At 32.7% G+C, this 16,789-nt stretch overlaps 1 protein-coding gene across 1 annotated transcript; it reads right to left on the minus strand.

Annotated features, from left to right (window-relative positions):
- Positions 1-7,520: 7,520 nt before the first annotated feature.
- LOC121258786 (putative F-box protein At1g67623) lies at positions 7,521-8,330 on the minus strand. The gene has a single exon (XM_041160325.1). It carries the CDS (start codon positions 8,328-8,330, stop codon positions 7,521-7,523), a length of 810 nt encoding a protein of 269 aa, XP_041016259.1.
- Positions 8,331-16,789: the final 8,459 nt, after the last annotated feature.

A 16,789-nucleotide genomic window follows, 5' to 3' on the forward strand; every position in this document is an offset into this window, starting at 1 on the left:
AACTCAAGAAAAATACATAAGATAGAGATCTCCTCTATCAGTATTAATAATTAGAGCAATTTTACATACAATCGTAAAATGCGTAAACGCTGCGTAATTATTTTGAAAATGAATGGAGTCTACTATTAAAAAATTAATTTTTTTCATATAGGTCCCATATTTTATTTATTTTTTTAAAGTAATTACGCGACAGTTGTATAATTCACGGTTGTAAATATATTTTCTCTAATAATTAATCCAACTGTTGACCGTTTCTCACGGAGACGTCCGTGAGAACGAGTCTATCACTTAAGAGTCCTTGAAGTGGTCCAACACTCTTCCATCACGTTGATAATTGATCCCATGAAAATAGGATCATGTGGGACACGTAAACACCGATGTTTGATGGAGGCTTCGGCTATAAATACTGTGTTTGGTCCCCAGACTCAATCACTCAATTCCCTTCGGTATTACACCATCTAAATAGAGTGGAGAAGAGTTTGGAAGTGCCAAACACAGAGAGAAACGCAGCAAAACAGTGAATAGTATCAATGGCCGGAGGTATTTATTTCTTGGCATTAAAACCTATCAATTCTTGTTTCTAAAGTGTAATTCTGCATTCTAGAATTGTTTTTAGTCTAACAGTTGGTATCAGAGAAAGGTTTACCTCTGCCTTGATGTTTAAAATCAAATTCGGATCATCTCTATTTTTTTGGCCGAAATTTTTCAAAATTTTTAAGTTTTGATTGTTAGATGGTTTTGACTTGAAAGAAGTTTAGAAATAATTTAGAAATAGTTTTTCTAAACTTTATGTGCTTAAAAATGTGATTTTTGAGGTGAAAATGGTCTAAAAATCGTATTTTCTGCGGGCTGTCTGGAGGTTGAAGACGACCCAAACGATATGTCGTTTTCAGTCTTATTGAAAACGACATGTTGTTTAAGCAAGGAATGTTTCATTCAGTAATACTAAACGACACGTCGTTTTCAATTTAATGAAAACGACATGTCGTTTTCTTCAGGAGTCTGTATCCCGTATAATGATAAACGACATGTCGTTTTGTTTGAAGCAATTTTATCCGGTATAATGCTAAACGACACGTCGTTTTCAATTTGATAAAAACGACATGTCGTTTTGTTCGGAAGCCATTTAACCAGTACGATACTAAACGACACGTCGTTTATAAGGTTGACAAAAACGACATGTCGTTTACGTGGCTATTTTTGTTTTAAACAAAAAGGAAAACGATACGTCGTTTATATGGGCCTGTTTAAAAAAAAAAAAAAAAAAAAGGCCTTTGTGCTTATATATATATATATTTTAATTATACGCAATTTGAATAATTGTAGTATAAATTTATTTATTATGCTCATATTTAGTTTACATGAATTGATTAATTTTACTTTATATTAATACATGCAATTTTTGGATGAGTATATAGTTTATAACATGAAATTAAATGTTATGCAGTTTTGATTATGCATTTTTTTATGCTTACATTATGAATATTTTTTGCATAATAATAACATGTTAGTATTAGTTAAAATTATGTAATTCATAATATTAAGCTAGTCTTATGCAATTTGAATGTCTAGTGATCCATATAATTTTATGTTAATTAGATAATAGCCACAGCATCTTTAATTAAGTAAAATTATTATAATTGATTAGAATCACATAAAGAATATTAGACATTAATTGTAATTAATTATACTTAATATAATAAATTTTATCTCACATGAATTTTTATTATATTTATATTATTAATTATGATAAAATATCAAGTTATTCATAAATTACCCACAGGAATTATGAATTAAGTAAATAATTTGATAGTTTTATCATAAAAGTCTAAGATAGAATATACATCAAATTATAATATACCCTTTAGAATTTTGAATTAAGTAAATAATTTGATAAAATTCTATCATATAGATTAATTGGATCTACTTGAATTAAAAATTTAGCCCACAGGCAATTTTATGTCATTAGATTCAATTTTTAAAGCATGATTTACATTGGTAACACATGAATATTTATTTAGACCTCAATTTTAACGTAAGCATGTAATCTATATGCAGTTACACAACCTACAAATTTCTCTGATATTCGTTATGATATCCCTGAACTTAAGGGAAATAATTACAAAGTCAGGAATGAGAGAGTTCTTCTTCATTTAGGGTGGATGGACATAGATTATGCTATTAGGAAATACGAACTACCAGCACTCACTGATACCAGCAATGCAGCAGTCATCGCACTTTATGAGCGATGGGAGCGATCTAATCGCCTCAGCATGATGTTCATTAAGACTAGAATTTTTGCTGATATTCGTGGTTCTGTCGATCAGCATGAAAAGGTCCGAGACTTGCTAAAGGCCATTGATGAACAATTTGTCACTTCAGACAAGGCACTAGCAAGCACCCTAATCATGAAGTTCTCATCTCTAAGGCTCACCAGTGTGAAAGGTGTGCGTGAGCACATCATGCAAATGAGGGACAATGTGGCTCAATTGAAGAAACTCGAGGTTGAAATGTCAGAGTCTTTCCTGGTGCACTACATCTTGAACACCCTCCCCATCAATATGGACCCTTCAAAATTTCATACAACACACATAAGGATAAATGGTCAATTAATGAACTCATGATCATGTGTGTTCAAGAGGAAGGGAGACTGATGATGGAACAAGGTGAAAGTGCAATGCTGGCAACGCATGGAAGAGGCAAATCTCAAGCCAAACTGAAAGGAAAATGCAAAATACCTCCCCAAGGTGGTATTAAGAAAGATTCCAAGTGTTTTTTCTGTAAAAAGAAAGGACACATGAAGAAGGAATGCTTCAAATTCTAAAAATAGCTTGCAGACAAAGGTAATCCAACCTCACTTGTTTGTTATGAATCTAATATGGTTAATGTCAATATTAACACATGGTGGATTGATTCTGGATCAACAATCCACATTTCAAATTCCTTGCAGAGTTTGCAAAACCTAAGGAAGCCAGTGGGAAGTGAGCGAAGCATCTTATCAGGAAACAAGATGGGCTCGCATGTGGAAGCTGTAGGAACTTGCTATTTAATTTTATCTAGTGGTTTTATTTTAAAGTTGGAAAAGGCCTTTTATGTTCTAAGTTTCTCTAGAAACTTGATTTCAGTTTCAAGACTATTACATTTTGAATATTCCTTTAATTTTTCAAATTCAACATTCAGTTTATTTTATAAATCTGATTGTGTTGGGAATGGTATTTTGTCTGATGGTCTTTACTGCATTAATTTACAAAACAATACCACTTATGATTCAATGCATGTTCACACTGGCACTAAAAGATGTGTTATTAATGAGGATTCCTCTAAATTATGGTACCGGAGATTAGGTCGTGTCTCCATAGATAGAATTAAAATATTAGTAAATGAAGGGGTACTTAATACTCTGAATTTTACTGATTTTGAGACTTGTGTGGATTGCATAAAAGGAAAGCAGACCAACAAGTCAAAGAAAGGTACCAATAGGAGTTCAGAAATATTAGAGATCATACATACTGATATATGTAGTCCAGACATGGACTCACATGGTCAGAAATACTTCATCTCTTTTATAGATGATTACTCACGATATATGTATCTCTACATGCTTCATAACAAGAACGAAGCATTAGATGCCTTTAAAATCTTTAAGGTTGAAGTAGAGAAACAATGCGATAAGCAAATTAAGATCGTGAGATCAGATAGAGGTGGAGAATATTATGGTAGATACACAGAGAATGGACAAGCACCTGGGCCATTTGCAAAGTTTCTTCAAGAGCATGAGATTGTTGCCCAGTACACCATGCCTGGTTCACCGGACCAGAACGGTATAGCAGAAAGAAGAAACCGAACATTATTAGACATGGTGCGGAGTATGCTTAGCAGCTCCAATCTTCCTAAATCATTGTGGGCTGAAACACCTAAGACGGTAGTGTATATATTAAACCGAGTTCCAACCAAGGCTGTTCCTAAAACGCCATTTGAATTATGGAAAGGTTGGAAACCGAGTTTGCGACATATACGCGTTTGGGGATGCCCGTCTGAGGTGAGAATTTATAATCAACAAGAGAAGAAACTAGACCCAAGGACCATTAGTGGGTATTTCATTAGATATGCTGAAAGGTCTAAGGGTTATAGATTTTATTGTCCATCTCACAGCACTAGGATTGTGGAATCAAGAAATGTAAAGTTTCTTGAAAATGACTTGATCAGTGGAAGTGATCAAACCAGGAACATAGTTTATGAGAATGATCATTCAGAATCTCAACCTTCCACCTCAAGTGATAGAATGGTTATTGTTTACAATACCCCTCAAGTGCAAACTGGTGTTGAACAACCAATCATTGACATTCCACAAGCTGTTGATGACGTTCTAGTAGATCAAGTAGTTCAAGAGTTGCCAATAACTTTTGAACAACAAGTTGAACCACATACTTCTCAGGAAGATGATGGTGCAACATTAAGAAGATCTATTAGAGCAAGGAGATCAGCAATTCCTAGTGATTATGTTGTGTATCTGCAAGAATCTGATTATAACATTGGAGCCGAAAATGATCCCGAGTTCTTTTCACAAGCCATGAGTTGTAAAAAATCAGAATTATGGTACAATGCCATGAAGAAAGAGATGAATTCTATGAAGAGTAATGAAGTCTGGGATCTTGTTGAGTTGCCTGATGGTGTAAAAGGCCATTGGATGTAAATGGGTCTTTAAAACTAAAAAAAACTCATTGGGCAACATTGAGAGATACAAGGCAAGACTCTTTGCTAAAGGATTCACTCAGAAAAAATGAATCGATTACACGGAGATTTTCTCTCATGTATCTCTAAGAAAGATTCCTTGCGTGTTATTTTGGCATTAGTAGCCCATTTTGACTTAGAGTTGCAACAAATGGATGTGAAAACAGCATTTCTCAATGGAGATCTAGAGGAGGAGGTTTACATGAAACAGCTTGAAGGATTTCACTCTAGTGATGGTGATCAATTGGTTTGCAAGCTCAAGAAATCCATATACGGTTTAAAACAAGCATCTCGATAATGGTATTTGAAATTTTATAATGTAATTTCTTCATTCGGTTTTGTAGAAAACGTTATAGATCAATGTATATACCAGAAGGTTAGTGGGAGTAAAATATGTTTTCTTGTTTTATATGTGGATGACATTTTGCTAGCAACCAATTATAAAGGTTTGCTGCATGAGGTGAAACAATTCTTCTCTAAAAATTTTGATATGAAGGATATGGGTGAGGCATCTTATGTCATTGGCATTAAGATCCATAGAGACAGATTTCAAGGTATCTTGGGTTTGTCTCAGGAAACCTACATTAATAAAGTTTTAGAGAGATACCGGATGAATGATTGTTCACCAAGTATAGCTCCCATTGTGAAAGGTGATAGGTTCAATTTGAACCAATGCCTAAAGAACGACCTTGAGAGGGAACAAATGAAGAACATTCCATATGCTTCTGCTGTCGGAAGCCAAATGTATGCTCAGGTCTATACAAGACCTGACATTGCATTTGCTGTAGGAATGTTGGGACGATATCAGAGTGATCCAGGTTTAGACCACTGGAGAGCTGCAAAGAAAGTAATGAGGTACCTTCAAGGAACCAAAGAATACATGCTTATGTATAGATGAACGGATAATCTGGAAGTAATTGGCTACTCAGATTCTGACTTTGCTGGCTGTATTGATTCACGCAAATCAACATCAGGATACATATTTTTGATGGCCAGTGGAGCTATATCATGGAGGAGTGCCAAACAAACTTTGACTGCCACTTCCACTATGGAAGCCGAGTTCGTCTCTTGTTTTGAGGCTACTTCACATGGTGTATGGCTTAAGAATTTCATTTCTGGGCTTAGAATTATGGATTCGATCTCTAGGCCATTGAGAATGTATTGCGACAATTCAGCTGCTGTTTTTATGGCTAAAAACAACAAAAGTGAGAGTCGGAGCAAACACATCGACATTAAATATTTAGCCATAAGGGAACGTGTTAAAGAAAATAAAGTGGTCATTGAGCACGTAAGCACTGAACTAATGATCGCTGATCCTTTGACTAAGGGCATGCCACCGTTGAAATTCAAGGATCATGTAGTGAACATGGGACTTGGTTCCATTATGTAATTTTTCATTGTATGAACAATGTTATTTTAATGAAATTCATAAATATTTTAATATTTTTTCTCATATTGATGTGCATCTTAATTTAAATTTTAAGAAAAATTCATCTATGTTGGACCAAGAATAAACATAGGGTTTATTCATTAAGAAATTGTTCCCACATAAATTATAATGTTTAAAAAATAAATACATAGTAATACATGGAAGGTAATACTCGTCATTAGAGGACCTATCGCCATGATTCATGTATTTATTACTTAAATAGAGATTATCGATGGGCTTAAGATGAAATCTTTGATTAGGAGTGTGGACCAAGTGGGAGAATGTTGACCGTTTCTCACGGAGACTTCCGTGATAACGAGTCTATCACTTAAGAGTCCTTGAAGTGGTCCAACACTCTTCCATCACGTTGATAATTGATCCCATGAAAATAGGATCACGTGGGACACGTAAACACCGAAGTTTGATGGAGGCTTCGGCTATAAATACAGTATTTGGTCCCCAGACTCACTCACTCAATTCCCTTCGGTATTACACCATCTAAATAGAGTAGAGAAGAGTTTGGAAGTGCCAAACACAGAGAGAAACACACCAAAACAGTGAATAGTATCAATGGCCGGAGGTATTTATTTCTTGGCATTAAAACCTATCAATTCTTGTTTCTAAAGTGTAATCACGGAGACGTCCGTGAGAACGAGTCTATCACTTAAGAGTCCTTGAAGTGGTCCAACACTCTTCCATCACGTTGATAATTGATCCCATGAAAATAGGATCACGTGGGACACGTAAACACCGAAGTTTGATGGAGGCTTCGGCTATAAATATAGTGTTTGGTCCCCAGACTCACTCACTCAATTCCCTTCGGTATTACACCATCTAAATAGAGTAGAGATGAGTTTGAAAGTGTCAAACACAGAGAGAAACACAGCAAAACAGTGAATAGTATCAATGGCCGGAGGTATTTATTTCTTTGCATTAAAACCTATCAATTCTTGTTTCTAAAGTGTAATCACGGAGACGTCTGTGAGAACGAGTCTATCACTTTAGAGTCTTTGAAGTGGTCCAACACTCTTCCATCACGTTGATAATTGATCCCATGAAAATAGGATCACGTGGGACACATAAACACCGAAGTTTGATGGAGGCTTCGGCTATAAATACAGTGTTTGGTCCCCAAACTCACTCACTCAATTCTCTTCGATATTACACCATCTAAATAGAGTGGAGAAGAGTTTGGAAGTGCCAAACACAGAGAGAAACACAGCAAAACAGTGAATAGTATCAATGGCCGGAGGTTTATATTTCTTGGCATTAAAACCTATCAATTCTTGTTTCTAAAGTGTAATTCCGCATTCTAGAATTGTTTTTAGTCTAATACCAACTTCTCTTTATCAATTATATACTAGAAAGAATTATCAGAACAATCTCCAATTCCATGCTGCCTATAATAGAACCAAGTCACTTCTCGATTGGATCTGCAAGTTTCACACGGAATATCGTCGTATTCATCCACTAACACGTCAATGGATAACCATCCGTTCCTCTTGATCTGCAGTTTGCATGGTTCTTTACGTGAACATGATGACACTTGCTGTTTCCCAAAACTGTTGTTCGTAAACCACCGCATAGATCGCCACAACATCGTCCTCACTTTGTCACGACACTCTTTCATTCTCGAACGTCCCGATTTAGCTTTCAGAGAAGATAAAATCTTTATGCCTGCTTGCTGCTGTTTTGATTGATCATGATCTCCCGAGCACAGTAGGATAATCCCATAGACATAAGTTGCTTCGACGTGTTCTTTCTCTGCAGCTTTTTTCAAGTGCTCGAACCCTACCTCTGTCATTCTGTAACTGAAGTAAGAAATCATTCCTTGTCTGTATAGGGACTCGGGATTGCCGCAGTCTTTGCAGCGTTTCAAGAATGACGATGCTTCGCCGCTTATATTCCATCGAATGACTGAGAATTTCTCTAGCGATACGTGTTGGAATATAGAATCCTCCTCCTCTGCCAACTCTAGAAACTCTTTACAGCTTATTTTGGCATTGAACAGATCGGTGAAAGAAGCAGAGGCGACCCGTACTAGGATTTCCATGATCAGCATGTCTCGGGGAAGAGATACAAGTTTCGGGCAATAACATTGATCTTCATGATCAAGTCGTCGTGATGATCTCTTGTATTTCATTGTCTTCTTCGCCTTCAAAGTAGCCATTATTGCTGCCGCTGATGGCTTTTTTCTGCCGATCCCAGAGAGAGAGAGAGAGAGATTTATGAGAACTCGATCATGAGGGAAACAGAAAGAAAAGTTTGGATCGGACGACTACTGATCATGTGGAGGAATTTAATTGGGCCCCATATATCTATATATATATATATATATATATGTACGATAGCTAGCTTTGCTCAGTGTAGATAATTAAGTCCGAGTCGAATACGGACTTGTACCCGAAACAAGAAACCAAAAGCCAAGTCATGCAAGGATTCGGAAAATCAAGAAAAAAGGTCATTAATTTCCGGTAATACTGATGAAATCCATGTTGATCGATTACGCATTCTCTTTTCTCCTCCTCATGAGTGCGATCTGTATGGCGATCATGCATTCTCACATTACACTATATAACATGCATTCTCACACTATACTATGTATAATATGTATATGATTTGTTATTTTTATCATTTTATTTAAATATATATTTACATATCAATATGTATATTTAAATAGAACGATAAAAATAATAAATCGGTATAAGAGATTATTGGTAGAAATTTATAAAAGAATATCAATCTGCCTCCAAAAAAAACAGAGGAAAAAAGAAATAGAAAACAGAAATTGACCAGTGGTTGAATATTTTAGAATAACTGTTAGGTTGGATTTGGATGTTGAAATGAATTAAGTTGAATTGAATTGAGATGATAAAATATTGTTAAAATATTATTCTTTAATATTATTAATATTTTAAAATTTGAAAAAATTAAATTATTTATTATATTTTATATTAAAATTTAAAAAAATTATAATGATGAGTTAAGATATATTTAGGTTCCAAACGATCATGCATGTATAGGATGAAGAGATTCATCATTCATTGGATGTTGGATTGCACGTACGAGACTAATTAATTTGTGTTTTAGAAATTTTTCTTTCATAATGAGATGAATAAAAATAATATATGAACCTTACGTTATTTAATGTTGTATGAAGTCTACTTATTATGTTTAGATAAACTAATACTAAAATAATGTACATAAATATAATACATTAGAAACTCAATAAAAAAAAATAAACAATTTAATTTTTTTAAAATTTTAAATAATAATAATATTATTAAAAATAATATTTTAATAATAATTTTTTAAATTTTTAATTTCTAACTCTTCTTAGTATCTAAATCAGCCCAGTAGCATTTTCCAATTAGATAATATGATGGCTCATTGTTTTGAAATCCTTTAATTTCAATTGAGTATCTTCCAGTGCACCTAATCTCAGCGAGAACCGGGTTTTCCGCTGCTCGCCAAAAACCGTACACAGATTTTGGTGCAGGAGAAAAGTTAAAAAGAAAACGGAAAAGAGGAAAAAAGAAAAAGATGATATGCTTCAGAGCAGCACTACACTTCCGGAATAGATGTTCCGAATAGATGTCCTTAAAAGTACATTTTATTTTTTTTTAATCATCACAAATATTTTAAAAAATAATTCTTTAATTATTAAAAAAAAAAACTCATTAGGACACTTTTTTGAAACCCATTTCTCTATGCTTTATCGGGGGATGGACAGGTGGACTACGTGGCAGACTGTGATGGAATTGGTTCTTCTGGATTTCTCTTTCATGGCTTTGCCTTTAGAAATGAGAGAAAAGGAAACAAAGGCCAAAAGAAAAAAGAAAAGAAAAGTGTAAAGGGATTTGGAGTTAATTAATTTATTTAACCTTTTAATTAAGAAAAACTTTACATTTAGTCGCCTCATGCAAGTGTCGGGTAAGCATGGGTTGACGTGAAAAAAAAAACTCAAACGCACCATTTTATCCCTCTCTCCCTCCCTCTCTCAGTTTCTATCTCCCGCATTTCTACTTTCCATTCCTCCTTCCCTTGAAGTTGAAAACCACTCAAAGCAGCGTCTCCCTCCCTCGAAGCCTCTCTCCCTCGAAGCCTTCCTCCCTTTGTCAACCTCCATTCGTCTTCATTTCTATTCCACGCTCCAACCCATGTACAGACAAACCAAATTGAATATAGGAATATTGGAATTACACCAGATTTTATTGATTTGCATGTTATAACAAAACCATAAATGCACTCGACAAGTACATAATCAATATTTGCATAAATGAACAAGAGTATAAGTGAACCAATGTGTCCTGCAAACTCGGTGTGAACAAAACTACTCTACCAACATGATTTCAACGAAGAAAACTCAAAACCCAAAACATATATAGATAATTCGCATCATAATAAAGGAAAAAATAAAAGAAAAAATAAATAAATAAGAGGACTTTGCAAGGTGTGTACTTATGGGACAGATCACACTTTCCCAATTTGTAAGGAGTAAAAAGAGGAAAGGTGGGAGTTTTAGCGGACATTTTTAATGGCGTATTCTTCTTCGGCTCGTGTGCTTCTATGTTACTTTCCAATTTAGTTTCTGCTTTCAGAGAGAAAGTAAAGGGTATTTAGACGAGTAGAAAAATACCCACAAACGACTCACAATCCCAGACAAACATGGCAAATCAAATCAATGTGGGTATCAATGAACTAGATCAGACGAGTAGGAAGATGAAGAACTAACACGAATACAAAAGATCCACACGAGCACGAACACGATCAAACGAAAACCCACATGAAATCTAGCTAAAACCTCTCTGAAAGCTAACAAGCTCTGTTTTAGTGTAAAAGTTTCTTTCTTATTTTTCGATGAAAGGACAACAAACAACGTGCAGATAAAATTTAGCCTCTTTTTTTTTTAAGCTGATGTGGCATCAACAACTTTCCCCCATTTGCACTCAGCGACTATACGTAGAAGAATTGATTAATTAAAAGAGTTGGCCAAGACCATTTTATAAGATTATTGAGAATTGAAAAGCTTATAATATATTGAGCATATAAATAACCTAGTATTTTGTTTTTTTTTTTTTTTCAAAAAAAAAATCCTCAAGAGCCAAGACCCCCAATTCATCGCATCGTAGCCGAACGTGTTATCTAAAAAGTAAAAGTTGGGAAAAGAAGGAACGACAATGCTAAAGAAACGTGTTTATGAGTCGGTTTGAATTGAGAGATGAGTTGAGATCATCTCATTAATACTATTCATAAATTTCAATTCACAAATATTACTATTATTTATAAATTATCTCAATTTATATCATCTCATTTATAAATTCAAGCGGAGCCTATATCATTGCTCAAAAAGGAAAATTCGGAGTGTCTGAACAAATTGAATTGTTCGAGTTCGATTGTATCCAATGGCGGATCTACGTGTATCTAGGGCCATAGGCCCCCTCAGATTTTTTGAAAATCAAAATATACCCTAGTTCATAATTTTATAAATATAGAAAATTCCCCCCCCCCCCCCCCAAAAAAAAAATATACTTCCCATATGCTCTCTAAAATTTTATAAAATTCTAAATTTATTAATATAGATCTCAAAATTTTTTGTTATATAATATTAGGTTTCTTAATATGGAGTCCAAAATAAAAATATAAGAAAAATTATTTAAAGTTGGTGATCTATATGAAAAATAGTTGATAGGTTTTATCCTCTAGACTTCATTGAGTAAGAAAAAACTTATTTAAGGTTTCTATTATAGACTATTGTATGCATAATGTGATACGAAAATATCTAGAGTTTACATGAAACTTAATAAACTAGTTTAGATACTAGAATGAAAGATGACATTCTAAAAGATCACTTGATAGTTTCTATGAATCAAATAAATTCTAAATATTTCATTACAAAAATAATAATGGATGAATATTTTTTCATGAAACTTTAACATAAAAAATTTGAAACATATAGATGTTGTATTTTTAGAATTTTTTTTTCTACGTGTATATTTCAAATTATCGAGATCTAATTTTATATATAGTTATATTTTTATTATTTTTAAATTTCAATATGTCACACAGTACTAGAAAATTTGGCTCCCTCAAAAAAATTATTGGTTCGGCCACTAACTGTATCGGTAATCATTGAAAGATAATGAGTAGTGATATTCACACAATATATTTTATAATATATTTCACAACATATGTTATAAAATAAGAATATTTTTATAAAATGATGTTAATTTTATAAGTTATTTTATAAAAGTACCCCTTATTTAAAATATTATTGTGTAAAATATTATATAAATGTTATGTGTTTATTATTTTTCGAAGAGCATATCGTTGTAACCGGATTGGCAAATGTCCCAAGAGTCCAAGACCGGGTAGGTCCCATTGATCCCAGCAAGAATATTCCGATCGAGTACGTACGGTTTGGCTACAACTTTGTTCATTAAAAAATGGCACTCTTTAAAATTAGGATGGGAGCAGGATCCTCCATGTATTTATTTTTATTTTTATTTTATTTCAGGTCTTATAATTAAGAGAAAAAGATTGGCATATACAATATGACATAGTTTGGTTGCACAGATCAAATTATTTCATTTTATCTAATATAATCATTATAATTTTTATAAACTTTTACATAAAATATAATAAATAATTCAAAATTTTCAAATCTCAAAATAAAAATTATATTAAAAAATTATATTTTAATAATATTTTATTCAACTTTCAATTTTTATCTCATCACATCTCACGGATGTAATCAAACTAGACCAAATTTTATAATAGAAAAAATATATTTGTAACTGTAAATTGTACAACTGCCATATAATCATTTTGAAAAAAATGAATAAAATATAAGATTCATGTAAAAAAATTAATTTTTTAATAATAGATCTTATTTTTTTTAAAGTGATTATATAGCGTTTATGTATTTTAAAATTGTATATAAAATTACTATTTATAATATATATTAATCATTTAATTTTCTCTGAGAATCAGCAGGATTGGGCATCATAAAGAGAATTGGTCATTATGAGTCAAGATTGATCGTTCGTGCATGCATGCATGCATGGTTAATTTCATGTTTTATATATGTAATTATTAATTAATTAAATGATGGCTATAAACAAAATTAATGATAGCCAGGGAAGAGAGAGAGAGAGTCTAGGGAATTGGATAGAATATTTTATCATGCATTAATGATTACATAAGCTTTGGTTGGCAAATCTTTGTGCCTAACTGCAATGCAACGACGTTCTCTTTTGCAAGGTGAATTTTTGTCGACTCGCGCCCCTAACCAGCTACTGCAGAACAATCGCGGAGTGGGAAATTGAGTTGAATAAAATATTATTAAAATATTATTTTTTAATATTAATATTATTTTAAAATTTTTAAAAAATTGAATTATTTATTATATTTTGTATGAAAATTTAGAAAAAATATAATAATAAGATGGAATGAGATAAGTTGAAAATATTTTTGTATTAAAATGAGGGTAATGATCCATTTGAATAGTGAGATGAGATGAGTTGAGATAATTTACAGATAATAGTGAAGTTATTAATTGAAATTAAAAAAAATGAGATAAGAGATGATATATCCAAACAGGCTCTTTAACTAGTAGGTCGTAGTTAATTAATGAAAAATATATATATAGTCTTGACTTTCTTAATAAGAAAATATATTTATAATTGTGAATTGCGTAGTTACTATATAATCGTTTTGAAAGAAGTAAATAAAATATAGAACTTATATGAAAAAAATTAATTTTTTAATAATGGACCCTACTCTTTTTTAAAGTGATTACGTAACGTTTATGCACTTCACAGTTATATATAAAATTATTCTCTATATATATTATTTATAACGATTTAGATAATTAGCATAAATTTAGAAAATATTAAAATACTTACCATTAATGAATGATGTTGGCCCTTCCATATTGTCGTAAATCTAGGAAGATTATATATATTCCTCAGCACAAAAAAGACAACTAGAAATGTGTAAATTAATGAAAGGTATTTGGTATTGAAGAAGTCACATGAACTTATTAGATGCTTATTGATGGGTTAGAGCATGGGCAATGGTGTTGATGTCGTGTTTCGCGGGCTTGGGATAATCCACACCCCTGGTGCCGCGATATGAATTATTTAGAGCTCCCGACAGTTTTTCGATGCGGCTGTATGGTGGCGTTTCGTACGTCGATAACAGTGAATAGAAAATAAATGTTGTGAAAGTAAGAAGAGATGACACAAGATTTACGTGGTTCGACAATATGTCTACATCCATGGGGTTTGGGGAGGGAAGTCTCCAATATAATATATCAAGTTACAATCACTCATGAATCCTTATATCTCACTGTATAGAGAAGGTCGAAACTCTTCTTGTTGAGGGCGATGTCTTCCTTTTGGGGTTGCTTGAAGAAGAATATCTTATTAAGGGAGAGCTCGATCCCTCTGAGAAGTAGAAGTCGTTCATTAGTCTATATCTTTTCATCTGGCTGTATTCTTTATATATGTACCCATTTGTTGCGTATGTCAATTTCATTCCTTGGTCTGCTTTCTTTCTGGCATGCTCTGAAACTCTCTACCATGATATGACTTCTCCCTTGGCGTGTCTAACTTGCTCTCCTTGATCTCTCCTAACATTTCCAGCCCTTATATCTCTTTTAATCCCCTCTTTTGTCCCTAATGAGATCTTGATGGGCTGGATCCAATTTATGGGCTTGTGTATTTTTTTTCCCCTCACAAATGGTTTAGTCATTTTGTCAAGTTTAAAATTTGACTAAAAGTTGAGATTTTGGCTAAATCATTGGAGATATTCATCCACATTGGACTATTCATCCCAAAATCAAAATAATAATATAATATTAGATATTTTAATAATATTTTTTTGAATTTTTTTTATATTTTACAAATACACTCCATATATTAATTAATAATTTAATTTTTACTTAAAATAATTGTTTCCCAACTATTTTTTTATTCAACCTAATTATTCAACAAACACATTTTGACAATCCTTTTCACACCCAACAGTAGATGGGAATATTTTTAGAATAAAATATTATTTTGGAAATAAACAGTAGCTGGCCAAACTTGGAGAATTGTTTGACTTTACTGTAGCTCAAAAGTGGAGCATTGGAGTTTTGACTGCTCAAATACTGACTATTTTAGTAAAAGTTAGCCAAAATTTGACTAGGCACTAACATTTGGCCACACCAATACCAGTGCTCTTACAATGTGCATATAACATTCAAAAGTTCCCTCCATTTCCTCTCGTACATAAGATGGTTTCATAAATCAAGCCAAAAAACATCAATCACTTTTCCCGTGTATATATATATATATATATATTTTTTTTTTTTAAGGGAAATTTTCATCATTCATTCATCAAATAACTTATATTTATGAATGGATACATTCTGGGATGTCCCCATGTCAAACATGACATCATAAACCAAAATAATACATTTGGAGCTCCACTAGTACACTATTTCTTTTTGTGTCTAGTCTAGTCTTCACTACTACTGATACTTTCTAAAGACAAATATCCAAGAGATAGCCCAACATCACCCTTCATAGAAGGAGATGACTCAACCTTTACAAACAAAAGTCCGAGAGACAAACATTTTTTTTTTAATTAACAATAAGAAAATAAAAAATAAAAACAGTAAGATAGATGCAAAAAATGACATATTACAGTTTAGACTAACTCTGGTAGATTTCGAAATTTGTGACGGCCCTTAAAGGCAATATGCTTGTCTCTTTTCAACAACAAATGTCAGATCTGAAGGGGTGATCTGGTGCATATGGTGATAAGAGTTGCCGGAAGGGGTGGTGCTTGAAAACCACTTATGGTGATTTTTACAAAATCGTCACTTTCTTCCGAACTATTTGCAGCTTGGGAGTCTTTTTGTGCCACGCGTGTTTCTCGAGAGTTGCTAGAAAGCTATAGATATGTCTTTTTCAACTTTGAATGAAGCAAAATAAAACTAAATAAAAAAAAACTACATTGATAGACAATGTGCATGGATGGACCAAAGAAAGGAAAAAGAGGAAGGAGGGGGAAGCTAAGGCCTCCCCGTCCATCGAAAATCAGATCTAGAGCCTTTGATTTTTTAAGAGAGAGAAAGAGGGAGAATGGGAGACGGTTAGGGCTTCTCAACCCACTTTCCTCTTATATATAAACTATGGTTTCAAGGTCTTATATGATCTTCGAGAGATCATATCAAAACTTATATAGATAAATACACTTATATTAAAACTAAAAAATAAAAAAATAAAAATGAACGTTTTACTCACTTATTTTTATAACATTTTTCAATTTATCTCATTTTATTTCATCTAATCATTATAATTTTTTCAAAATTTCACACAAAATAAAATAAAAAATTCAAATTTTTTAAATCTCAAAATAAAAAAATAATATTAAAAAAATATATTCTAATAATATTTTATTTAATTTTTAATTTTCATTTCAACTCATTTCACCTGCGAAAGTAAACGATTTATGCCATATAAATAATGAATATCGTATCTTCCGATCTCCGCCTCTTTTGTCAATAATTAACAATGTAACAAATTCCCTAATGGCTTCTAGAGTAATAAACGAATCCCAAATGATAATTGAATT

The sequence above is a fragment of the Juglans microcarpa x Juglans regia genome, chromosome 3S (genome assembly GCF_004785595.1).
Source record: "Juglans microcarpa x Juglans regia isolate MS1-56 chromosome 3S, Jm3101_v1.0, whole genome shotgun sequence".
In the NCBI taxonomy this organism is placed as follows: domain Eukaryota; kingdom Viridiplantae; phylum Streptophyta; class Magnoliopsida; order Fagales; family Juglandaceae; genus Juglans; species Juglans microcarpa x Juglans regia.

Bases quoted from the DNA above. Each gene is read 5' to 3' on its own strand.
- LOC121258786 (XM_041160325.1), bottom strand. From the start codon at position 8,330: ATGGCTACTTTGAAGGCGAAGAAGACAATGAAATACAAGAGATCATCA.